A 26,163-nucleotide genomic window follows, 5' to 3' on the forward strand; every position below is an offset into this window, starting at 1 on the left:
AAGTATTCTGCTATTTGGGCAAGTAAAGCCCACAAAATAGATGTCAGAATGCATTATACATCAAGCCAATATTCACCTTGCCTTTTTTCCTGAAAACAACTTCTATGAGAGACAGTTCCTACAGAAGGTAACTTGAGGTGCATCAGCTTGAGTATGACTTTTAGAATTCTGTGCTATTCCACTAGCTTGTCTTATTTAAAATGAAAACAATGCTTTATGTTTGTGAAGAAGGCAAGAGAGAGAAAATACATACACATATATGTCTACGGACTGGGGTTGGTAATAATAGCACCACATCTTATTGCTCAAGTTGTTTAATAGATAATTGATGCTCACTGTTAAACCTGCATCATACAAAATTAGTATTAAGTAGTTGAAGACAATACTGTTAACAATAAAAGCTGTTAACAATTCTAAGTTACCATGGTCATGGAATGCTACATGAAAACACAAAGAAAGGGTGTCAGAGTAGTCTCAGCCATGAGTGCGAAAGCAAAAGCATTTCCTAAAACTTAATGTCTTGCACTTTTCTCCCTTGGAGATCCCAGCTGTTCTACACCCAGAACGCCGGCCCCAAGACTTGCTAGAGAGAGGCAGTCCTTTTCACTGGCACCCACCTTTCTGTCTGGCTTGGAGCTGCCCTTTCATGCTTATTTTGACAGCAACTTTTGGTATCTTAGAATCTACCTATCTGTATCACAGTATAGAAGGAGTTGTAAAATATGTACTATTCTTTCCTGGTTTTGTTAAGAAAATACAATCTGACTAGTAAAGAAGGTGACTACTGAACATTACTTATACAGCCAAATATCACCAAAATCTAGCCTTCTGCGCATTTCAGCCTCGGAAAGGTTTTCAGACCAGCTTGCTTGTTTTAGGTTAAGTGATGCTGCTGCTCACGGCAGAATTAATTTGTGCTTTTACACGACTGACACGGCTGCGGTAAGTCAAACCACCATGAATGCTTATATTCCCCTTCACTTAAAAGCAGTGACCCTCCCTCCCTTATGCTAGCACCCTACCTAGCTGTCCAGGACATCAATCTACCAGAAGTTTGCTGTCATGTGGTCTATTGGTTTGCATGAGCTAAGGAAAGTATCACAGGTACTACAGAGATTCTTTGCTAACAGACCAGCTGTGCCCTGGTCCTAAAGGCTACCATGAACTTTTAGAGTGAGTAGACAAAAAGCCTTCCACCAAGTCGAGCTTTTGCCGAGCTTCTCTCTGCTGCCACTACAACTTCTTTCTGTGGAGATACAGAACAAGAGTTAGCAAAACGCAGCTGCAGATGCATGATTGCCTTAAGCTTCTCTAATGGAAACCAGATTTTGTCCATATCATTACTGTCATATAGAAATGTGGTGAGGAGAAATAAGAGCAACCCACCTCATCAGAACAGTGGTTAAACAAAACAGTTTGGCAAACAGACTTTATTTCATTTGGGAAACTGGAAGAAGCTGGAACCAGTCAAATAAATTTCTTGCCAGCATAAACTGTTTCTCAGGGGTAAGATCAATACAGATGAGGCTGGAGTGTGGACTGGACTGGTGCCACAGCAAAGGAACACAGCTGCATGGAGAACACCCTCACCTGCATGCACGCATAAGCCATCAGCGATGCCTGTGTTTCAGGTGTGGATTATGCACCCTAACCTAGTTTAGAAGCATTTACATTTCCAGGTGTTTCTCCATTGCATGTTTTAACAGCAAGAAATCAAACACCATTTATTGCAGACCAATCACACACCTCGTCAGCCTAGTACTGAGGCTTTCTCAGTACTTAGGCAGAGAACCTCAGTTCTCATGCAGGTTATGTCAAAGTGTTGGACTCCACTCAGCTGAGCAAGCACTGAGCAACCTTCAAGCTGAAAACAAGGGTCCTCAGTGGACTGACACATACAAACACAGGTTCTGACTTTTGGTAAAAATAACAGGCATCTGAGAGAAACACAGAGAAACAGGCACACAAACATCTAAAATCATTAATGTGAGAACTGGGCCTCTCTATGCTTGGAAATACTTGACATATGAACAGTGTTCGCTGAAAGAGATTGCTAGGACAGCAAGCCTGTAAATATTAAATGAGAGAGGTGGTTTGGTAGCTGAGCATCCGCTTTTTATACAGGTTGGCATGAACAGTACAACCTACACTTGAGTTACCATGCAACCCTTCAGCAAACTCTTAAGTAGTTTAGATTTCAGGCTGTTTTAAAGTGATCTCTTTCAAGTCAGGTGTCAGGTGCCAAAATTTTGGCAATTCCATAACTGATCCATCTATATAATGGCTTATCAGTTTGGAGTGATTTAAATGAAAACTTAAATATGCAAAGCACTTCTGCAGATGAGTAGGATACCTAGGTGAGCTGTTGGCTAGTATATGCAAATGAGGTAGAAAGATGCTACAAAGCAACCAACAACAATAATTTTTCTCACCTTTCTTTCAGACTTCACAGTGATAACAGCACTCCCAAATCTTGATAGTTCCTGTAAAATAATATTGCTTGTTACCATGCTGTTAGTTTTTTTAAAGTGGGACTTTTTAGTTTCTCTTAGTAGTTTGTTTTCTGGTTACTTACCTCAGGAGAAATCAAGACATACTGTGCCTGAAGAAGAAAAAAGAAGAGAAGTCAGTGGAGAGAATCACAATGGAAGAATGGACCAGTGCAATAACCCTGGCTCCTGAACAGCAAAGTAATGCAAGAACGAACAGGGGGATCCAAATCACACGGATTCAGAAACATAAGTAACTTCCTGTTTTCTGAAACCAAGTCAGAACGCACTAGGTATCGGTACTGGACGTAATTAATTAGCTGTCATTATGACATCACATTCTGAATTCACTTTTATGTTTTCTTACCCAGTTCTCAGGACAGGGAGATATCCACGATTTGCAGTGGCCCGTCACATTCCCTGAGGATGCCTGCTTTCCATTGTAAATGTAAACACGGCCAGCCGCCCCACCAAACAGTATTGTGGTGATATCGTTAGTTCGCAGTGGGGATGTCACAATCATTTCATCTGCAAACATTACAAGGATGACATAACACATCAGAAGTGAAATAATGCTAAACCAAAACACCAGAGAGTTTACATTGGCATATCTCTAGATTCCACAATTCCTATTAATGATGACAGTTAAAATGTTTCAATTTCTGACAATTTAATTTCACCTAAAATTAATTTCAGTTAATTTAATTTCAGTTAAAATGTTTCAATTTCTGACTGAGTTGGTTGGGATTGTGCCTCCCCACAAGGCAGGATGGAATACTGGTACAAGTCATTTGAGGAAGCGGACTGTGTTTAACACTTGTATGAATACGTAGGTAATGAGTCTTCCTGTTGCCAAAGTAAAACATTTCAGTTTTACTCTGATCTACATTCATCAAGCTTTACCTAGTCCATCATTATCCAGGTCACTTAAGCACACATCTCGTCCAAAGCGAGAAAACCTCCTGTCCCCACTGAACGTGCTGAGCAAAGAAGGCTTGGTGCTGTCTGTCAGGTCATATACCAGAGCCAGCCCAGCTTGGTGCAGCACTGAGGATATAAATGAAATCCTAGACAGGCTATCTGGAGAAAAGAGACATAACAGAAGTTGAGCATCAGACAGGAACACAGGTTTAATACCTACAATACACTGACAGCAGCTAATACTGGCACTATGTAACACAGACAAAATTAACAATTTATGAAACGAGATCAAATGTTATACAGCATTAACACTAATTAGCACAGAAACAATCTCTTAGCAATAGTACCAGGGGAAAAATGTAAGAGTTCTACACTTTGACTTTCCTAATTCCTTACTGCCTACTGCCAGACTAAGGACAAACTACTGTGTTGTTTTAATTCCAAGAAATACGCAGTCTACAAGCAAATCACTGCTACATAAATAATGCAAGGTAGTAATGCTGCTAAGCTAATTTTAAGGAAGGAAAAAAAAACCATTGAGTTGAGGCATAGTAGAGGGGAATCTGTATGTACAGTACTTAAAGGTAATTACAACAATTTTTAAATTTTTTTTTTAATTACATGGCAATTTAAAGGTCCGTTTTGTAACTTTTAACTTCATATCTGTCCTCTGGTCATACAGAAATAAACATCCCAAAGCAGAAACAGTTTCCAGTTTTCAGGACATACCTGCAGTAGGTGCACCCACCACCAAAACCATCCTTGTGGTCCCAGCCACAGACATCACACCACTGGCCAGAGACAAACCCATTCTGCCCATTGCCTGTTAGATTTTGAAAACACCTATGTCATTTCTACAGAATGTCACTTTACCTCGAATTATTCATAAGGTCCTGTACCATAGAAGGAGCCCTACCTTGTCTCCAGTTACTGCAAACCAGCGCTTTGTGCTTGGTGGGTTATACCCATACACCTTCCCAACACTCTCATGTCTCACATCCGATGAGAAGGGATTGCAGCTTGAATTACAATGCAAAATATATTTGTATGTAACAACATATTTTTGTACATTCAGCTAGGATTGCTCCTCTTAAAGTATTTCCCCCTTTTAGTTTGGAATAGTAATGGCTGCCAAATTCTAGAAATCTGTTTTAGTAATTCCCATGCTTGTTCTAACTAGTTAAACAACATTTAGAGCACAGACTTGGTCTATCCACTTCTTTATCACCCAATACATTTTTGTGTTTAGTTTACTTTTAAAAATGCTATCTTAAAGTAAGTGCTTATTTTAGGCACACTTACCTGTCAGCATTTTTGTGCCCCCTCTCCAAAAAGATCCAAGAAGTTCTTAAGTGTCTCTAAATAACAAAGACCCTCTCTATAGAAGGTCTAAAGACCCCTCTCTCTTCATGAGGAAGGGTGAAGGCATAAAAACATGAATTTAATAAAAATATTCTAAGCAGGACAAAGAGGAAACTTCCTGAAAAGCTGGAGGTCTTATCTATTACAAATCTCAAATATTGCAGAAATAGGGCAGAATGGAGGAGAGAGCAAGCTGTCATATACAACACACCCAGCACAACTCTTCCACGTAGGGCTACCAATCAGCAGTAACGTTATGTTCTCCAGCTGGCAGCTGTCAAGCGAAAATCCAAACCAAGCATAGTTTTCTTCCCCCTCCACCATCCAGTTGGCATCCTGTACTGACAGAAGTCCTGACAGACCAGAAAAATACGAATTACATCTTAGTGTACCCTGGCACAGAAGAATGTTAGCAATACTCCCCTGATTCATTCTACGACAACAAGTTTCTATGAGCAAAGTTACACTGTCCATGATATGGCACCAGTTATTTCTAACTTTGCTTGCTCAGCCTGCAACTGTACTGGCTGGTAAAAGCCTTTATTCAAGATAGCCTGCTCCTAAATCCTTGCAATAACCTCCAGAAAGTACATGAAAACTATCAGTCTACATGAAAATTATTACTGCCCTAAACTAGTGACTCCTTCTTAGGGATAGGACAACACTGAAACTCTTTATCAGAACTTGTAATTCTTCTGAGGGTGGTGGGTAGGGGAGCTTCAAATAATTCTGGATTTAATTCAAACAATTCATTCTGTGTTTTGGTTTTGCAAAAATGTCAATCAGCAGTGTTTTAAAACACATTTTCCTTGTTTCTAATTTTACATGAAGTAGAATAAGCTACAGAAATCAAGTGTTATTGGAAATCTCAATTATGTGATTCTGACAAAGCTCTGAAGACCTGTGTATCCTGCCCAACCCCTACAAACTTTATTTAGCTCCATATGTGGCTTTTTCTCCCTCATTCACAACAGTCCTCATCACCTGTACTCATTAGCTGTATTCACCTGTAGCATTTCTCTTTAGCCACATGAAGGATCATACAGAGTGACAAAAATTGATCAATACACAGTTGAATCCATTGCTTTAGCAAGGCTTTCAACACTGTCTCCCACCATGTTCTTGTATCCAAGCCGGGACATTGCAGCCATCTGGATGGGTGGACAATCAGCTGAGAGAAACTTGGTTGAGATGATCACCCTCACAGGTCAGCAGCTAGTGGGTTGTATTCTGAATGCCTGTGACAAGTGGAGTGCCTTCAGGGGTCTATCTTTAGACTCATTCTTTAAACACTTTTATAAATGACTTGAAGAAGGCAACAACATGCCCTTTCATGAAGCTGGTGGATGACAGGAGATTGGTAGGGGGCTATCACTTGAGGGCAGGGCTACCATTCAGAGGCACCCAGACAGGCTGGAGGAACAGGCTGGCAGGAACCTCACAAAATTCAGTAAGGACAAATGCAAAGCGCTGCCCCTGGGAAAGGAGATGCTCTTGCAGTGATACAAGCTGGAGACAGACTGGCTGGGGAGCAGCTGTGTGGAAAAGGCCCTGGAGATCCTGGTGGGCAGAGCGTTGAGTGCGAGGCTCTGACAGCAGAGACAGCCAACAGCATCCCAGGCTACATAGCAGGAGCATGGCAAAGAGACAGAGAGAAGTGACTGTTCCCCCTTTACTCCTCCCTAGACCACACCTGTAATACACTGTTCAGTTTTGGACCCCACCAAACAGGAAAGATGTGGGTAAACTGAAGAAAATGTAGTAGAGGGCCCCCAAGATGGTTGGGGGTTGGAACACTTGTGCTGTGAACAGAGAGTGAGGGACCGGGACTTACTCAGCCTGGAGGAGAGAAGGTTTTGAGAGGACCTAACAGCAGCCTGACAGTACCTGTGAGGAGGTTAACAAGGAGATAAAGCCAGGTTCTTCCCAGTGTACTGGGGTCCTCGATGCCTTCTGTGCCTCTGACTTCACTATGCATGGTGGGAGGACAACAGACAATGAGCATAAACTGATACAAGAGAGGTTCATGCTGGCTGTGACAAGACCTTTTTTTTCCCCTACAAGGGCAGCCAAGAAGTGGAACACTGCCCAGAGGGGCTGTGCAATCTCTATCATCCGAGATTTTTAAGACCCAACTGGATAAAGCCCTGAGCAATCTAGTTTGACTTCATAGCTGTCCCCTTATTGATTTGGAGGCTGGGCTAGACACCTGAGATTCCTTTGAACCTGAATCATCCTATGATTAATTAGGAAGAAATGAACAGTCACATAAGCCATGGAAGGGTTAATTTACTCAATAAATATTACCTTGGTCACTCCTGTTGAAATATGAGTAAAATGCAACCACAAATCCTCTCTGCTGCCCACCACCAGGTGCATATGGAGAGCCCACAACCAGATCAGCATTTCCATCCCCATCAACATCAGCTGCCAGGAGGGACCAACCAAGATTACAGTAGGAATACTGCAATAAACAGTTAGTTTAAGACTGAAATGGAACCAAAACCACCAATTCTGTAATAAAATAGAGCATTTTACTTCTAAAGAGCTAACTGTCCACTTCTGATCAAATTACCCTCCCATTCTCTGACTTCAGTTGTGGTTTCTTTTTCTTTTGTTCTGAAGGACTATGCACTTTTCTGTCCACCCTCCTGCCTCCCCAGCAATGGAGTACAAATGTCTTTCCCACGTACAACCAACACAGACAAGCATTTACTTGTACCACTCCCATCAGTCTAAATTCCCTCACAATTAGAAGTTTGATTTTAACATTCTTTTTTTCAAGCCCGTAAGCCCCTTTCCCCTTCATCTCACCTCCCACTCGTGTAGTCCTATATTAGCCTGATCAATATACCTGACAAGTTATAGTAATGTTTGGTTGGGGTGCCAAGCCTCTTCCCTCAGTGCCAAAATAGACATACACAGCACCCTAAACAGCAGGAAAAGCAAATACAGCATGAGAGCATCTGCATGTCAGTACCAAGACCAAAATCCAAGACAAAGAAAAAAGGAGTGAAACAGTTCTGCAACAGCTATTAATACAACTGCATTTTTCCTACCAGAGCCTTCTCATGATACTGTCTTTTCTACCCCAAACCTAAGAGTACCCACGCTGTAATGGGTACTGCTATAACCAGACAACAAACTAGAGAAGTACACTTTCATCATACTGTGGGTAAGGAGGAAGGACTGTTATACACACATTCAGGTGGCTCAAATTTTGTTAATTATTATTTAATGCAATGGCACACAGTGCCAAGCACAACAGATGCATGCAATGTTCCAAGCTAATGGGTCTACATAAAAGCATTTAAATTCCTATTTAGGCAGCTAAGTTTGTATCTAAAATTCTGAAGAGTTTTAAGCTTAATGAATGTGGTTTGAAACAAAACATTTTGCCTCTCAGTTTGTGTAGGCTGAAAATACTCAGGGACCATTATATGGGCTTATCTGGTAAACTGCAAGTCATCAAGTCTCTGTAACTTGATTATTTTAGCAAGCATGTCTGTGTTCATATCACATTTTAGATATAATCTGTTGGCCTGTGGCAGCAGATAAGGCTCACTAACTCACAAGGTCTGTTGCAGACTCTATGTTCCTAAATAAAAAGGGTACACTTGTATTTCATGATTGGCTCCTCACATTTCCAGCACATCAGTGCTGTTAAATTGCAATCTAATTTGGATTTCTCATGTGCAAAAAGACCACTGAAAGAGAAATACAGATAGCTGTCATTGCTCTAATCAAAGTATCCACAAAGGTTATGAATCTTTGTGTTTAAATTAGAATGTCACCTTGAGCAACAATAGAAATTCTCTCTCTCATTTCACTGTTCAAAAAAAGTATGTATCAATAAACACGTTCTGTTTGGAGAGAAAAAACCCAACAAACCCATGTGTGAGGCTTACTTTATAAGTAAGAAATTGAGATCCCACAGAAGGTGCTCCAACTGCCAGATCTGGCACTCCATCCTCATTGAAATCCAGGACTGCCAAGGCAGAACCAAATCTTCCTGAAGGCTAAAAGAAGAGGGATTGCTCTCATGAAAATAACATATATTTTCAAGACAAAACCATGAAAACCTAATGCATATTTGCAAATGTAGCACAGGGAAGAACTGGAAACTAAGATGACAAAAATCTATCCCAACAACTCTTTTCCTAGCATCACTGTTCTCGCAAGTAATAACTGTCATACTAATACACTAAATTGGAGTCAACTGCTCTGTTTCAGATGTGGAGGTGTTAAAATGCAATAACTGAATACAATATGTCACTGCTTTGTTATTTCATCTTCTGAGACTAGTGCACCATTGATGTTAAGCTTATGATCATTCCTGTATTATAGCTGTGAAAACACTCTGTGAGAAGACAGCAGCTGTTACTCCACGGTTTATAACCACAGAAATAAATTAAAAGGAAATTTATCTCATCTCTCTCTATTCTCTTCTTTGTGAATAAAGGTATTTTCTCCAGAGGTTCATCTTTATTACTCAAAAAGATCATTTGATCCTGCTTCTCAGTTACAAGCCAGTCACCATCATGTCACAGAATCACAGAATCATCTAGGTTGGAAAGGACCTTGAAGATCATCCAGTCCAACCATTAACCTAACACTGACAGTTCCCAACTACACCACATCCCTCAGCGCTATGTCGACCCGACTCTTACACACCTCCAGGGATGGGGACTCCACCATCTCCCTGGGCAGCCCATTCCAACGCCTAATCTTAGCTTTCTCTTTCTTTAAAGTAACGTGTACTCTTAGTAAAGACAAGCAATGGTTTTGTGAGAAGTTATCAATTAATGAAAAAATGTAGTTTCAAATTAGTTTAAATTTATATTGAATTAATAATTTTATATGAAAAAGGAAGGGAAAAATCACAATGCATGGACCTGAATGAGCTATACTGTGACTTACAGAGACACTACCTCAGTTTCATTCAAGGGCAAATTATGTTCTCATACGCACTTATCTGGCACAGTAATAAAAGTGAACCTACAGATCACCATTGCTTTAATTGTTCCTGTGACTTAAGTAGCAGTTATTTTTCTTGAAAAGCATATGACCAGTGTAAGGCAAAATGTCTTGCTAACATTTTTTTTTCCTCTCCATCTTGATTTTTGTCTTGCTAAATAATTTTTACTGAGGATAAAGTAGGTCAATGTCAACGTAGTTTCTGGAATGTGCTGAAGGTTGGTGCTTTTGTGAAGCAGAAAGGAGTTTGAAGATAAGACAGTAATAAGACAGTTGGGGCCTATTCTTGAAGGTAACAGGAACAAGGATGGGACAAATTAAAACAAATCAGCTTAAGATACAACAGAGCTGCATAACACCTCCTAAACAGACCTTTGTGATCATGCATGAGCACTGAGGTCAACCAGCAGACACCGTGAGGAAGACTACTAACAACCACCAGGGACCCCTTGAGTCCACCACCCAGCAAAAAAGTGCATGTGTAATTAGGATGTAGATATGTAATTAGTTCCAGGAAATCTAATGCATATGTAATTAATTTCTCAGAAAAGTTATGAATATGTATAATCTCACTCTATATTAGCTGCCACTTACAGATCTGGGGTGAGTTCACCTTTGCAAAACTATTCGTGTGTGTGCAAAGAATGCCTCCTTTCTAAAACTCCAAAACAAGTCATGGGAGTTTTCCTCTGCTGGCTTTATGGTAACACCAGGAGGGGTAATTCAGGAATAATCCTCATACATATTAATGACACCGTTGCTCAGTCAAAATTTACCACATTTTCAGGCAAAAAAATATAAGTGACAAATGTCTGACTTGACCCCTCACCTGATGACCTTGTAGTACTTGGTCAGCTTCCCCATCTAGATCCATGTCCTCTGGAGGCAAACCCGACTGGTTGCCATAGACCACATACACCCGTCCTATCTGCACACGGCCCAATGTGCTGTACCCTGGCGCTCCAACCACCAGATCTTCATACCCATCCTGGTTTAGGTCAGCTGAGATCATTGCCCTGTGCAGCAAGGGAGTCAATCAAATCATAGCACTAGCTTCCAGACTACCACAACATTAGCAGAAAATACTTTTACTTCTTTTAGGCAAACCAAGACCTGTCTTTCCCCACCTATTTTTGTAAAAATCTACACAGCATTTTTCCTATTATATATATGACTTTTGTTTTCTTGAATTAAATAAAAACAGAGCCTTGAAGATTCATCTTCCATTAATGCTTCTAAGATCTGTAGGAACTGCTTTTCACTTACTGAGACAAGGCACCTGAGAGCAACCAGAGCAAGGAGCATGAAAAAGGGCTGCTTCCATATGACAGAACACAAAAGATGAAATTAAGTATCTTTTTAACTGAAACTCTGATTTAAGCGATGGACTTGGTTGATAAGCAAAGGGATAATGGGTCTCAGTAACATGCTGGGAGTTTAGAGAGGTAACGTGGACAGAAAAACTACTGTTAGTTTGGCTGGTGTGAAGTAAACTCAAAAAATAAATCTTCAATTTTTGAGTCAGAAGAAATAAAGTAAGATGAGCAGCAATGCAAATGTATTTTATTACTCTTCCCTGTTGCAGGTCAACCTAGAACCTTTCTGGCAAGGAGAGTGAATGAGCCTCTTTCTGTGCCCTGAATATATCTTTGAACTCCTACTAGTCTTGTAGTGTTTCCAAGAACACTTGCTAGGCACCACCAGTAATCAATTTGGGACAGACACAATTCTGTGCAAACATCAACCAACAATCAAAAAAGGGTAACTGTCCCTATACTAGAGTGTCAGAGTCAGAACTAGAGCTGACATTTGTTCTAATTTCAGTTCCTTCCATTCTGAGCTTGATCACACACAGATCATTGAGCTCCTTCACTAAGGAGAAAACGTCAAAAAAATGACAAGACAACCCTTCCAAAGGAAGAGGATACCTGACTAGAATTCATATCTGAATGGAAATTTTGCTCTTGATACAGTTTTATTCAGTACCAACACAAAGAGGCTCATGCTAACATCTGAAAGAAAGGTCTTACGGGTTAACTTGTTCTGGCCAGACAATGTAAGTCAGTCAGCCAGATTTGTACCACCAATGGATTTGGACTGTCACCTTTAAAGAGTATTCAAAGAATAAACATTAGTATTTTGGTGGGTACTCAAAATTTTCGGAAATTAAGAGGGAGGTGGGAGGAAAAAAATTACAAACCATCCAAGTCTAGCATAGGGTGAAGTCAGAAAATATGAAGCTGCTGGCTTGGAGATGTGCTTAGAAGATTTCTGATGTGTAGCTGCCAATGCTCTCCAGACACTGGTTGCAAAAGCATGGTTTATCAAGCGGAGGGAATTCTGAAATAAAAATAATAAAGAGACACAAGAATGGTTAAAACACAGGCTGAAACTCTACGACATTATGGAGCACCTCAAAACTCAAGTCACCAACAGTGGAAATCATCACATCAAAGTGGATCTAAGTGGACTCTGGCTCAGGTCCTAAGCACCCTTTTAGAAAGGGATAAAAATCTATATGCTCTAAATGGAGCACTGCTAATTGTCCACTGCTACGTTTTGTTGGGACTTGTTAACCCAAAAAGTGATCATATGATTCCATGAGTTGTAAATACTGAAGATATATTTTGTCATTTTTGGCACTGCAAGATGTGTTCTAACTTCACTATAAAATGAGCAAAGTGTAAAAATTTAGTATTTATGATGTACCTATAAATACATAGAAAAATAATGACGCTGGAATCTTCATGAAGTCAGAGGCTACTGTTAACATGAAGAGACCCTGCTCCATCAAGCAGCATTTCAGACAGAAATTAAAACAATTTTATACAGAGCTGAATTTTACCTGACACATCCGTTACTTCCCACTTACTGTTGCCCAAGATTGTATGTTGAAGTGAACTCCTCTCTCTGTATAGTTTATATTCTTTTCAAGTGTTTTTGTAAGCAAAGAAGTTGTATTCTTGTGACGTTCATGTTTTGATTGTTTGCTTCTGCTAAAATAAAGGCAGTAATAACAATTAATATAACTGAATTAATGACGAGTATTTTATGACAAAGCTAGGAGAAGCAAATATATTACATGCAGTCAGGTGGCCATCTCTCCCATGTATAAATGGAGTTCTCAGGAGATATCAGTTAAGCTGGTTTCTCTTGAGATGTTTGCTAGAGGAATACATACACTTGTACTCTGAACACCTGAGTTCCATATTTCTGTACATAAATCAGGAGACAATTTAGCTATGGTAAGGGTAAACATGAATCAGTATCTTCATGATTAGTGGAACAAAGACAGACAACCAAATAAAGTGTGAAGACTTAGCACTTCAAGTGCTAGGTAAGTATTCTTGTTCTTAGGCTGGAAGGTGAAAGTCTCTCCTAGGTTCTACACAGTTCCCCTGCATAGAGCTTACCTACTCATGTTATGAAGATCTCAAATTCACGCACAAAAAGATAAACTAAAAGATCTCTAATTTTCCATAGCTCACTGTCCACATTAGCAGAAGACTCTCCTTCCATCAGTAAATTTTTGAACCTTCAGTTACACTTACACGTAGTTGTCCTTGTACTCCCTTGTGCAGTTTATAAACAGAGGGTTCTCAGGCAGGAAGCAGCCACTAAAGAAATATGCAGAATGTATTTTAAAGATTTTCCTGCAATGAAAGTGAAACTAAAAATACAACTTCTATCTTTATTGATTCCTTTGTTAGAAGTTACCAGGTTTCTCAAGAAACCCTGCTTATTCAAGATCAAAGTATCATTATAATCCTTAGAAACCCCTTTGATATTTCTTTTAATGACCTTCATTAGGTTCTGCATGAATCTCACATGTCTTTATATAGCTGTTAAAGGAAACTTATTGTAACATGTCCTGCTAATTCTATTAATCTGAAGCACTTCTAATAAAGTGCTCTTCTGGTACAAAGAACACAACAGATTATGCCATATTGTATTTAAAACATTATTTCCCATAATAGCTGCAGTGATATTTTCCATATAAATGGATGGATTAATTGCCACCGGTGGTCTTATAAAGTTATTTACAATAAGGTTACACTTGTAACAAAACAAGTAACCAAACCAAACCAAAACAAGGCTAGAACTTCTATAAAAATATGATATTCTGAGTACAAGCCTGAGCTTCCAATACTACTATATACACCCTAATTGTTTCTAATCTTATTTGCCTTAAGTGCCTGAATACAATATCTGACCTCCCCTAGGAAGGAACACCTTTGGTGGCTGATGACAGCAGCCAGAAGCCACAGCTCAGACTGCCAGGCCAGGCAGAATCTCAGGGCACAGCTATGCAACATTTAAGCAGGCCCTTGAGTATGTTTTAAAGAATGCCCCAAATTTTCCTTGTCAAGTATCAGCTGGGCATGCCAGAGCCTTGCCCGGGGAAAGGAATGTGAACATGTAACAGATGTGAACTCAAGGCCTGTGTAATCCTGTGCACCTGGGTAAAGACAGCCACAGAAATCCCTTTGTCCAAGTGAGTATTTAAAGCTCAGCACCTCTTCTAGGAAGGAACCTGCCTTCAGAAGAACAATTAAATGGGTGTCAGAACTTGGCTACTGCATTTCATATTGCAGGAAACATGCTATACCTGGTTCCATTCTCTAGCATATGGCTTGTCAGTTCAAAAATATTGTTTGTCCAGAATGCCATGTCATCCACTCCTCCAAGGAAATACTCATGGAACTTCTCCACCAGAAATGGAGATTTACTAGCATATGTTGGAAAGAGCTAAGAGACAAGCAACATACTTAATAAGATGGATTACATTCTCTTCATGCTGTATGTTCATTTTTATAAAGAAAACAGAAAATCAACCTTGGCAACAGCAAGCCTTTCACCATGCCTGAAAAAAAAAAAAAAATCATAAGTAAATTTGCTTCATTTAATAACATTTAATCATTTAAACAGCTCTCTTCAGGGCTTCTGTATGGTAAATACTATGCAAGTCATTACATTTCTTTGTTGGTTGTTTATATATTTTTAAAAGCTGTAATGTGAGAAGAAATGGTATTAACTTTAGTGTTGCCCTTAATTTGGAGGGATTCACAGTGTTTGTAAATGCTGGCTGACTATTGATAATTAACTGAAATAAAGGATATAGCTAGGCTGTTTAGGATATTCAAAAGCAGACATTGCCAGATATCAAAACTCTCTTTTGAATTATTCTTGGACTTGAAAGGATCTACATAAAGTGTAAGTAAGCCATCTATTTAGCTATGTACACTACTCCTTCAGTACATGAAAATTATATTGCTAACATGCCACAATGCAATGGTACTTGAAGATACAGCTGTTCTCAAATAAACACAAATAAATGTGTTACATACCTAAGAAGCTGAATCGGTGGTGTAATAATGAATTTAACAGTCATTAAGCAGTCCAAATTTGTATTCTAGCCATTAAAAAAATTCAGGTGTTTTATAATTTTGGGGTCTAGCAGGGAGTCTATATTGCTGACCTCACTGCATAAGGAATTTCAGATAGGATTATCATCACTTTCCTACATATGTTTCACTTAAGAAAACCCAGACAAAGCTATTCAACTTACAGTTCAAGAAACAGCAGGTAAGTACAGTCAGTAATTATGCTTTCAGTTATGATCTCTCTTCCATAAAATTCCTTATAGATAGCTGCTAGGTCTTTGACGGGTACATACCTAAAATCAAGATGAAGGTATTATAACAAGAGATTTTCCACATCACCTGATAAAAGATTACAGTTTTTGTAACAACAATAGCCTGCTTTAAAATATTCTAAATTTCAAAAGTTTATAGAAGGTCTTGAATTTACAAATACCAGAAAGACCAGGACTGCAGGTTCAGAGACAGAAACCTGTAGAACCATTCCTCTATGGCCACCATGGGTAGTTTCCACACTCCCCACACTGGTTTCTTGGCTTGGTGATCACATAATCTTGGAGGATGTCCTCCAACTCACTGCTGTGCCAAATCTACTCCTAGCCAAACAGAGATTTCCCACAGTGATGCCAGAGTTTTATTAATGAACTGTGCATTCTACACCTAGATGAACTACATGCTACTTAAACAAAATGACTCAAAAGACCTACTTTATCAGCAGAAAAGAAGGCACGTGATTTTTTTAATTTCAGTTAAAAACTGTAAGAAAAAATGTGTATATCAAACTGCTGCTTCTTTTGATGCTGGTAAAACCTGGCTGATTTCCACAGGATCTATAACCATAAACATCTTCAACTTCTAAAACCAGAAATCTAAGTGAGACTTATTTAACTGAGTTATTTAACTAATTGTTAGAACATTCCAACAAACTTTTTTCACTTATTATTTTATATATAATTACTTATAATTCCCTTCAGAGATAAATATGTGTTTCTATAGATAAAACTCTTTCTTGCTGTGTTCCCATATGTAAAACTCTTTTCTCCATATGTCCTTCCAGTTTTTCATGTCAGAGAACAGCAAATATGTATATAAGGAATAGCAAACTCAGAAAAATTCCAATAGCCACAAGGGTTTCTTTTGAAAGAAAGATAAAGGGCAACATTTTGTTAAAACACAGCAAGTATACAGAGTAAGCAGAAATGATTATTAAAGAAGGTAACCTCATTATCTTACCAGTTTGATGCCAGATAACTGAAGTCCAGCTCAAACTGACTCAGTACATCTCCTCCTGCAGATGGAAGAAAGAAAAAAACCCACAAAGCCCAGCAAACCAAATCCATTAACTATGTATCATGAATAACAGTGTGGATGAAGCTATGTGTGGCTATGCTATCTATGTTTATATGGTAGAACCTCCAGCTATATATTTAGAATACATGAATGGTTCACCTGAAGGGATACTGCATATTTTATCCTTCCAGAGAATAATGTAAAATTTCAAATCATGGCAGTGAGTCCATTTAAACTTTATCATCTTTCAGCCTGTGTTTAATACAAGTGTCCATATGCCCTATCCCACCTCCTGAAACATGGAGCATGCAGACAGGTACAGCAGGGCTTTGCAAGCTATGGGGGAGAGTAAGAATACAGTGTCCATACGACTCATTCTTGGCTCCTGCACAGGGTAAGAGCCAGAATCGCCCACTGTGGCTTTGATGGTGACTAGTTACTCCAATAGAAGGATCTATGATCAGCAAACAGAAACATTACCAAAATCGCCAACATTGTGAGCTTCTGAGTATGAACCATGAAAATCAATCTGGAGAAAGACAAAACCAAGAGAACTGTCTGTTTATTTTACTCATCCTTCCACAGAAACATATGAGCAGAATCAAATTGTCCAAGCAGCCCTGAATTTTACAGGTCCCAAACCTGACCAACTTTGTTCTCAGAGAGTTTGTGACATTACATCTCTCTGAAAATCTTCCTGAAACAGGGCTCCAGCTTTCCCCTTCCCTCCCACTAGAGTCCAAAGCTAAGCTATTAATTCCAATTAATCCAGTTACATCAATAAATAAAATAATACAGGCTTACTTCTCCCATGGCCTTTAGAAATCCTTGGTCGATGCCCAGGCTATGCCAGCTAACATCTGCCACCATATGTGAGGCAATTCCAAACAGGAAAGCCACCAGCTTCTCTGTAGCCTACACAACAATCCATTTGTAGTAATGTCAGTAATTTTACTCCTGCCTTTAAGAAGAGGTGAGCATTTTACGTAAGTGCATTATACAAGAATACATGTGAGAAACTCTTACAATTCAAGAACATGACAAAATGTTGACCACTCATTCCTTGATACTGGAGTCACTTTTTGTGACTTGAGAAGTTTTAAGGACTTCATACAATCCAAGGCCACAGAATGACATGGTTGATGTCCAGAGAACTTGTGTACTGCAAGTTAGATGTGTAATGAACTGTTTCTCTGCACTGGAGACAACCACTTCCAGTTCCAAGCAGTGAACCCCCTCTGCCACCATGGGTATTATACAGGCACACAGAAGAGAAAGACATTCCTATGCAAGCGCTGTTCAATGTAAAAGTGCCTGATTAAAGCCCAGGTATGAAATTACTCATCCTATTCCTACAAACAGAAAAGTTATCTGGAATAAATCTATCAACAACAGAAACTTTGTTTCTCCAGAAAAGACTTCTCTGCATTGAATCACTGTAAGTTTCAGAGGTCTTTTAAAAATCTGTAATTGAATCATAGTTTTTGATGAATTTATACTTTCTCCAGGTTGACAGTTCACAAGATCAATATCACCAATGGCCAGTCAAAGGCAGGCAGACCTGTTTAGGTTTTAAAGAGTGCAGCTCTCAATTGCTGCTCCATCTGTATGAGTCTCCTGAGCAGAGAGAGAATGGCAAATTCTCCAGTATGGAAAAGAAAACAATATTACCTTTAAAATAATTCTCACTTTTGACAGTTGGTTTTTCCTCTTCTCCTATGTAGCTCATATACCACAAACAAAAGCAAATCAGGACTAAGTCCAAGATTTCACAAGTAAGAATTCTAAAATTTTCAAGTGGGAAACAGTCGACCAGATCTGACAATAATGCAAGTCCACCAATTCCATTTGAAAGTTTGGACCTATGAAATGTATCATAAGCACCAGACCACATTGGAGATAACTGATAACCCTTATATGGAAACTGTAACTTTCTGTCTTGTAAAGATGAAAACAGAATTTCAAATTTTCCTATATCAGCAGAGACTTTAATCTAAAAACATATATTTTCCTACACTTCCCAAAGGATGAATTGCAACAGGTGAAGGTGAAGAAAACAGTAGAAAGCAAAGTCAAAAGCTAATGAAATTTTCTTACCTCTTCCCAAGGCTGAGGATAATTCCTTCTGATGTAGTGAATACTTGTCCTGAGAAATGGTGACCAGTGAGTGTCTTCAGACACATCATGGAATATTCCTACCACAATAAGATTATATCAGTATCTGATTTGATAAGAAAAGATTTGAAAAAAGATAAGAAAAGAAAAGATTTGAAAAGAAAAAAATACAAAGAGAATGTTTTCTCCATGAAAAAAAAAAGATTTTTGTTCAATTTCATGTTGTACAGATGATACATTTTTCAATCCACTTATATGAGAAGAGCCAAATGAAACATATTTTTATATGATTTATCTGTTAAAAGAGATGCTAGATTTACCTTCTATGATTTTGAAATCTCGGAAAATTTTGTGCCTGCTCCGTTTCTCTGTGCCTGTGAGTAGGTACAGTACAATGAAAAGCTGCCTCTCAAGTGGAGAGGATGAAGAAAGCTGACAGGGAAGCTTTTGACTAAATGAATGCATCAAATTGTACGGCAGAAAAGCTGATGGGCATGGCATCCAGCTCAAAATACCATGATTTGGGAGAAGTATCAGTTTTCGGGGGGGGGGGGGGGCTATGTCACCATCATCATCATTTTCAACAGCAAGGCAAACTTGCCAAGACACAGTCACTGTGGGAGCAGAAAGGCAGAGGATAGCAGGAAAAATCTGGTTTTCATTTGAAGCATCAGTTATTACTCTCACTTGGATTTATGCAGATGAGATTATGTAGGATCTAACAGTGACCTTGCCTAAAAATTTCTGTGTATCCACATAAAGCTAAGGGCAAAGTGATGCCGATGTGATGAGACCAAGCAGCACAATATTAAATTCTCTAAGGGGCAAGAAAGTAGGCAGGAGATGATAGATTGTTCAGACCATCAGTACACTTGCAGGAAAAATATGTGTTTGTTCACACAGAACTGTTAAATTGCAGAAGATTAAAGTATATTAAATGCTGAAACTGAGAGAGCAGTCCTTGTGGGTCACCTCCTGCCCTTTTGACATTTTACAGTGCAACTGAACTAGATAACATATGGATGGGATTTGCTAGACCAAAATTAAACGTTCAAGAGTAGACTTCTGCATCTATGTTTGTCTCCTGACTGGAGAGGCAGTCTGGATGGCTTTGTTCTTGATCTAGAGGTACAGGGTTAAAACAGCTCAGGTCTGCAGGGGTACCTATTTCTTTCACATTGACTAAGGAGACTGCTGACAAGTGGCCCAAGTATAAAATAAGGCAAGATGGACCCCAACTGTGGTGAAGGAATGTGGGCTGGAGGCTGCAGATAGAGAGGCTCTGATCACTGGCCTGGTATAAGGCAGAAGTCAAAACTGTTAGAAGGGAAAGATGAGGTAGATAGAAATAACAAAGTTAAGGTAGGAACTGAAAAAATCCCAGGAGAACATCAGTCCTGAAAAGCAAGGCTGAAGTTTGAGACAAGATGTTAGCAGAGCCAGGCAAGGCCAGAAACAGTGACCTGGTGAGTGACAGGAGACAAAACCAGTATTAAATGCCAGAGCAGAGGGGAAATCTGGATGTGAACTGAGCACCACAACATCACAACAGAGAAGAGTCCCCACTAGGCAACTTGGATGGGGCAACCTGCCTATCAGGATATAAATCAAGCAGCCTGTAATTGGCATAAACAACAGTTAACATCAACAACACATGGCTGAGAAATAATGATACGTCCAGCTGCCACTGTATGATTTAAGACTCGAAGTAGAGAAGGTGATGAGAAAAGATACGAGAAAGTGTCCTTGGAAAACCAAGCAAGGATTTTGCAGTTTGAGGAAGGAAAAAACAAATACTGAGATAAGTGGAGCCACTGGTACTCAGCTGAAAAACACGTAAAAGATGAAGCAAACCAAACAAAAATACCAAGAACACTTTGAATTTAATGGATCTGAATTTGCATGACCCACTAAACCACCTCCCATAATTTACTTTCAGATCTCAACAATCAACTGGTCAGGTATCCTTACACAAACTGTGTATCACTGCCTTGTCTCTAGTATCCGCCTAACATCCTAATAGCTTGTTGTTGGAGGACAGACTGTCTTTGTCCTATTTCCTAATTGCTCACTATCTGGATTTACCACTTTAGCAAAAAATAACCTGGAGCAAGTCCTAGCTGGCTGTTTTATAGTCTAGTGTTGCTGGAGAAGTTGATTATAATCAAGAGCTGATATACCAGAGTTGAAAAATCAGGGCACCACCTGCAAGTAAAGATATACTTTTTACAGCCATTGCAACAGGGTGCTAATATTGTAGTGTAGTCTTTAGATTTGCAAGAAGCAAAACTAAGACTGACATTAATTTCAAGCAGGAACCAGTAAAGGGCAAATGACAGCAGTCTGGAAAAGAAAGGCTTTAAACTGGGATGGTACTAACACTTCTACCCCCCAGCAATTCATCACACTGTTTTGGTGTGATGGGGTTTTTTATATTCTCGTATCATCTTTGTGACTGATCTGATAGAAAATAATACTTTCTAGCATAGAAATTAGCTCCAGGCTTTCCCTAAGACTTAGAAAACAGATTGTTTTGTCCTCTCGGTTTCTCTCCAAGACAGTACTCAGTACTCTGACCTAATTCGGTCAAACAGCATTCTTCCATCAGATTGCCCTACACGCGATAATAGTCAAATTTACCCAAAAGTTACTTTCTAAAAGCATTTTCAAATGTATTATTTTCTTATGAAGTTCTGCAAAAAGGATCATAATACTAATGAAAAGGGTTGATGTTTTTGCAGGAAGTATTTTTGGCTACACTTAATTTCTTACAACATAACTACTTTCAACCCTACCAAATTCCGTAGGATTTTCACATAAAAATACATTTGTTACAATATTGGACTTATAAAGCTTTTCTTACCACTTTTGCAGATTGAAGGATAAAAGGCATCAGGATAAATGCTCCCAGCCTGAAATGCATCTTGGTGGTTTAGTAGTAACTGGGAAAGAATAGGGAAAAAAGGAATCAGAATTCTAATGCACAGCACAAAACCACAGTTTACTGCCAATATCAAAGAAAAAATTTAAGTATCCATCAAGATACAACTATTATGTTGGTAAAATATGTTATTTTAGTGTTGTCATCATCCCCCATTATTCCCCCTTCCTCATGTCCAAATCCTTGTAACTGAAACGAAACTAATCAGCGTACACTGCAATTTGAAAGGCCATTTAGGACAGTTTTCATATGATCTAACTAGGGTGCTGGTGAAGTCACCTCCTGAAGGTGCCCTCCTCCTCTTGGACTAGACACGAAGTCTGGGCTGCTAACTTCCATCCTCTGAATCACAGCACAGCTGTCTACAGCAGACAATGTAAACATTTTCCTTGAGTGATCTCCTACTTTGATAAAAGATCAAGTTATATAAAATGGTCCTCTTTACACTGTCCTAAAAGCTATTAAAAATGTTTTAAACACAAAACACATATGTGTTTTATTTGTGTGTTTATGAAAACTGTCCACATGCTTACAGAGGTCTGCTGGATACAGCCCATGAGAGGAAAAGCTATTTGCACCAATCAGAAATCAGTTAAATGATATATGTGGTGGACTCAATTAAAAACCTTGCTGTCATTTTGCTGTCCTTATGCTTATTAAATCTCCTTTCCAAAAGTCCTCTACTGATTCTTCTAATACAACTACTCACGGAGAGTATGACTTAAGAAGATGGGAAAACATGCAAGAAACCACACACAGTATATACGCTTTGTAATAACTGCTACATATTTCTAATAGTGTTCAGATGGAGTCAAATGATTTTCAACAAAAAAGGTAAAAATACAGTCTAGGCACAATATTTACACACATACTACTGAGAATAAATAATAAAGAAAGGCAAGCAGACAGAAAAATATTCAGAAGAAAGGTGTACACAATTCAGAAATAATATGCTTCCTACCTGTCTATAATTAACATTCCCTTCACGCTTAATGAAAAATTCCAGAGCTCTATGTGCTGAAAAACAAGATATGGAAGTATTGATTTATAGGTACGGTGGCCAGGCTTGTGTTTTGTTAGAAGCATTATCGAAATCAGAACACGCCGCACTGTCACACCTAAGCCAAGCGGTACAGGTGCATGAGACATGATTCCTCAAAAAATTCTGTACACATGAGAGGGTGTGTTTTCTCACCTCAGGAGCTAATAAGAAAATGTTGTTTCTGCAGCACATCTGGGCACTGAGGTCTCATTAGTTCTTCTCTAATCCCCAGCTCCCAAGCTGACCAACAAAGAGGAAATTGGAGGGAAAAGGAACTCCCCACATGCAGAACTGAGCTACCGCAGTGAACTGACACAATCACACCCAGCAAGTATAGAGTACGGGTCATAAAGTTTCAGCTGTAAAGGACCCACCTGAATTGTATTTAAGTTTCACTGCTGCCCTTAACATTGAAAAAGGTATCTCAGGAATCAACGTGATGTTTAACAGTTTGATTCATTTTTAGCATGTATGAAAACCAACATAAATGTAAAGTTAGCAAGGTAAATAATACTATTTATTCAGAGAATAGGCAGACATTTTTACTGCCAATATATTTCTTGAGCGATCATAACAAGAGAATGAAACAAACTAACATAATTTTTCTTTAATGAAGCCTCCTTCTAATGAATGTTAGATCCCAGGGATAATCTATTAACACTTTTCTAAAAACACCCAACTAAAATTATTTGGTTGAAACTGCATGCATGGGTTATCATCTTGCCCTCCCACACAAAGTTTTACTCCTCACTTGAAGCTATTTACAGACTAAAACTTATCAAAATAACAGAGAATATGCTGAATTTAATTTGATCCTTAACAAATAAATCACATGACAGAAAAAACCCACTCATTCTGGAATAACATCTAGACAAAACTATGGGTTTGAATGATCTTTCACTTTGAATTTTACCCACTGATCTAAATCATCCTTCTACAAATACGTTAAGATACCTTAAGGACCAACCTTGCACTAAAACAGGGAAAATTTAAAAATAACAATTAAAAACAGTCTTATCATTCTAAGGCTCAGCCATTTCAACACACGTGTCTTTCTGGCATGGGAGAGTCTCAGTCTGGCAGGTTTTCTGTCTCCCAACCCCCCCAACTTCTCTCATTACTCACATGGTCCAGTTCACCTTTACAATGAATTTTGCGATAGATCCTCCACAGTTCCACAGAGCCCCATGTGTCAGATGGGAGCCACTGGGGGGGGGAAGAGCCTCCCCACTCAGACCTGCCTCTAGAAACAAGGCTGTGACAAGTAGGACACAGCAGAGTTCTGCCGAGCACACTGAACATGATCAACATTTTGAACAGGCAGAGCTTTTCACCGTTTTCAAAGTACTTTCAGAAGTCTGTCCACGATAGACTTTGGTGCTGGTTTTGAGTTGGAGGAGGTCCTTTCTACAGTTCGTTGGTTTTTTTTCCTGGAATACTAAGTGTTTGGATTTGGCAATAACTTTCAGTATCTTATCATCATGGACTTTTATTTACACATTAATAAAAGCACCAATTTTGGCAGCATCAGAGCTGATCCCTGTTTAATGTCACTTTCAGACAAATGGACAAGATTTGTTGTAACCTATGACTCAGTAGTTCAGTATACACACTACTACTCGGACAACCAAAATCTTTAAATTATATAAATGCGGGTTTTCTGCAATATGCTTCCTTGATTAGAAAAAAAAAAACCTGCTTTGGGACAGATCCATAAGCTCTTGTTTCTCTTCGTAGATTTCTTGCAAATACAGTCTATTCTAACAAATCTGTTATTTCAAGTTTTCAGAAGCTCATACTCAGTAATTAAGGCCCCGAGCTTCCAAAGATGTGTGTGCTTGCCTAACCTCAGGCAGTGTGACTTCTCCTACTGATTAATATGGGTTTCTTCACATATCATTAGGAAAAGCAAATGGTTGCAGGATGCTAACCAAGGATACAGCACTCAGTAAGGGAACATAGTCTCAAATGAATGCCATAAATAACCCCAGCATTTAACTTGTTCAAAGTTGCATGTTTTCAGTAAAGTCTGAGAAGATTACCTGAATAGAGAAAACATCATATGTTTTACGACCTGTTTGAGCAATGGATTTAGAATCAGAAACAGAAGAACAAACAATTAAAACTGTCAATCTTTTATGAGTAAATGTTTCAGAATAACCTCACACTACTCATGGGTGTTCCCGCAAGCACTACAGCAGAAACCAGATTTTAAAAATAACACATGCAAACAAGAAATTCAAACCAGAAATATTTCCCCACTTTGATGTTCACCCAGATCTTTCATTCTTTCTCTACAAATCTAGGCTGTTCAGGCTACAGATAGCAACCTACCTGAAAGAGACACAGAAAAACATTTTGATGATGTTAGTCATAGATACAAACACATTACAGCATTTATCTATTTTATGCAGGTATGGCAAAATTAATACATGGTGATTGGAAAACAGATATCCCACAGATTATTTGTGTTATTTTCTAGTTTAAATATAACGATTACACAAATTGTGTAAAGTATTCCTCTTCTTTCTCCAAACCAAACCCTGCCTGCGTAAAACTCACAAACACTCCAGTTACATAACGCCCATGTTTTAGAAGACGGAAAACTGCGCAACCAAATTGATTCAAGCATTTTGATTATAAAACCAGTAAAGTTTCAAACTCCAAACCAAAACTACTCATCTACCCTATGTGTTACTCACATTTTCTTAAAATGATGTAGAATGCTTATGACTTTATTTCCTCCCTTTGCTTTCCAGATGAATCTGAATTTACTTCTCTTCCCAACCAACTCAAAGACAGGAAAATTCATTCTGAACATGTCTTACCTATTTCAACATGTGTTGAAATTCCACTTGGGATACATCTTTGACAGAAATGGTATAGTATAACCAGCAAAACAAACCAAATCTTCAAACCAACCATGATGCTGGCTCGAACTGTGATTTTCAGAAGCCCGGAGCTGTAGCACTGTGACCTTTGAAATGTAGGTTACGGAGCATGCCTTTTCTTTCAGACATATTGCTGACACAGCAAGTAAACAACTGCCTTATTTGAAAGGCTATTTTATACCAATGCTTTTCTTTACCTCAAGTAAAGTAATATATATATAAAGAAATAACATAGGTGTTCTCCCCTCTTGAATTCTTTAGTATCTCTGGGGGTTGGGCAGTGTAACCGCCACCAGTGCACAGCAGGAGCGAGGCTTCTGTTAATATACAAAAGCACAGCAGCGGTGCATCCTCCCAGAGCTCGTCCAGCTCATGGTGCACTTGCCTTACAGCAGCTGCGTCAGATTTCACAAAAAGCCAAAGCAGTGTTAGTAGAAACACACTATCTCCTGAGTTGTAGGTAATACAAATTCTTAAGCTTTGGTGAGCCGACAGAGCACTGCGCATGTACTTTGGGGTCTTATGATGCAGACTGAAGCCCCAACCGATATGCTGGGGGGGGGATTTAAGGAAAGCACTCCTGCCACACGCATCGCTAGGAACTTCTGGGCGGGCTCGGCACGCCACGGCTCCCAGCCCCCCTCCAGGCAGACCCGGCCTGGGCGCCGCGCCAGCCCGCTGCTCAGCCTGCGGGTGCCCGGCGGGACGGTGGCAGCGCGCAGGGGCTGCGAAGGGCCCGGGGACCGACCGCTGC

The 26,163-nt window shown here is 39.2% G+C and overlaps 1 protein-coding gene across 2 annotated transcripts; it reads right to left on the bottom strand.

Annotated features, from left to right (window-relative positions):
* Positions 1 to 948: 948 nt before the first annotated feature.
* On the bottom strand, positions 949 to 26,047 carry GPLD1 (glycosylphosphatidylinositol specific phospholipase D1). Of its 2 annotated transcripts, none has more exons than XM_074897916.1 (25): positions 25,347 to 26,047; positions 22,438 to 22,493; positions 21,399 to 21,477; positions 18,518 to 18,615; positions 17,225 to 17,335; positions 16,901 to 16,949; positions 16,364 to 16,418; positions 15,319 to 15,426; positions 14,586 to 14,613; positions 14,359 to 14,498; positions 13,301 to 13,366; positions 12,622 to 12,742; positions 11,950 to 12,089; positions 10,579 to 10,765; positions 8,681 to 8,791; positions 7,627 to 7,701; positions 7,080 to 7,236; positions 4,984 to 5,125; positions 4,327 to 4,429; positions 4,140 to 4,233; positions 3,393 to 3,569; positions 2,857 to 3,017; positions 2,576 to 2,602; positions 2,433 to 2,483; positions 949 to 1,246 (listed from the first exon to the last, which is right to left on the bottom strand). In XM_074897916.1, exons 1-25 carry the CDS (start codon positions 25,441 to 25,443, stop codon positions 1,169 to 1,171), a joined length of 2,511 nt encoding a protein of 836 aa, XP_074754017.1. In that variant the 5' UTR covers positions 25,444 to 26,047; the 3' UTR covers positions 949 to 1,168. The 2 variants fall into 2 exon arrangements, with proteins under 2 accessions (XP_074754017.1, XP_074754016.1); XM_074897915.1 differs by having other exon boundaries at positions 12,622 to 12,745.
* Between the last annotated feature and the right edge of the window lie 116 nt (positions 26,048 to 26,163).

This window comes from Athene noctua, chromosome 2, assembly GCF_965140245.1.
Source record: "Athene noctua chromosome 2, bAthNoc1.hap1.1, whole genome shotgun sequence".
Lineage (NCBI taxonomy): Eukaryota > Metazoa > Chordata > Aves > Strigiformes > Strigidae > Athene > Athene noctua.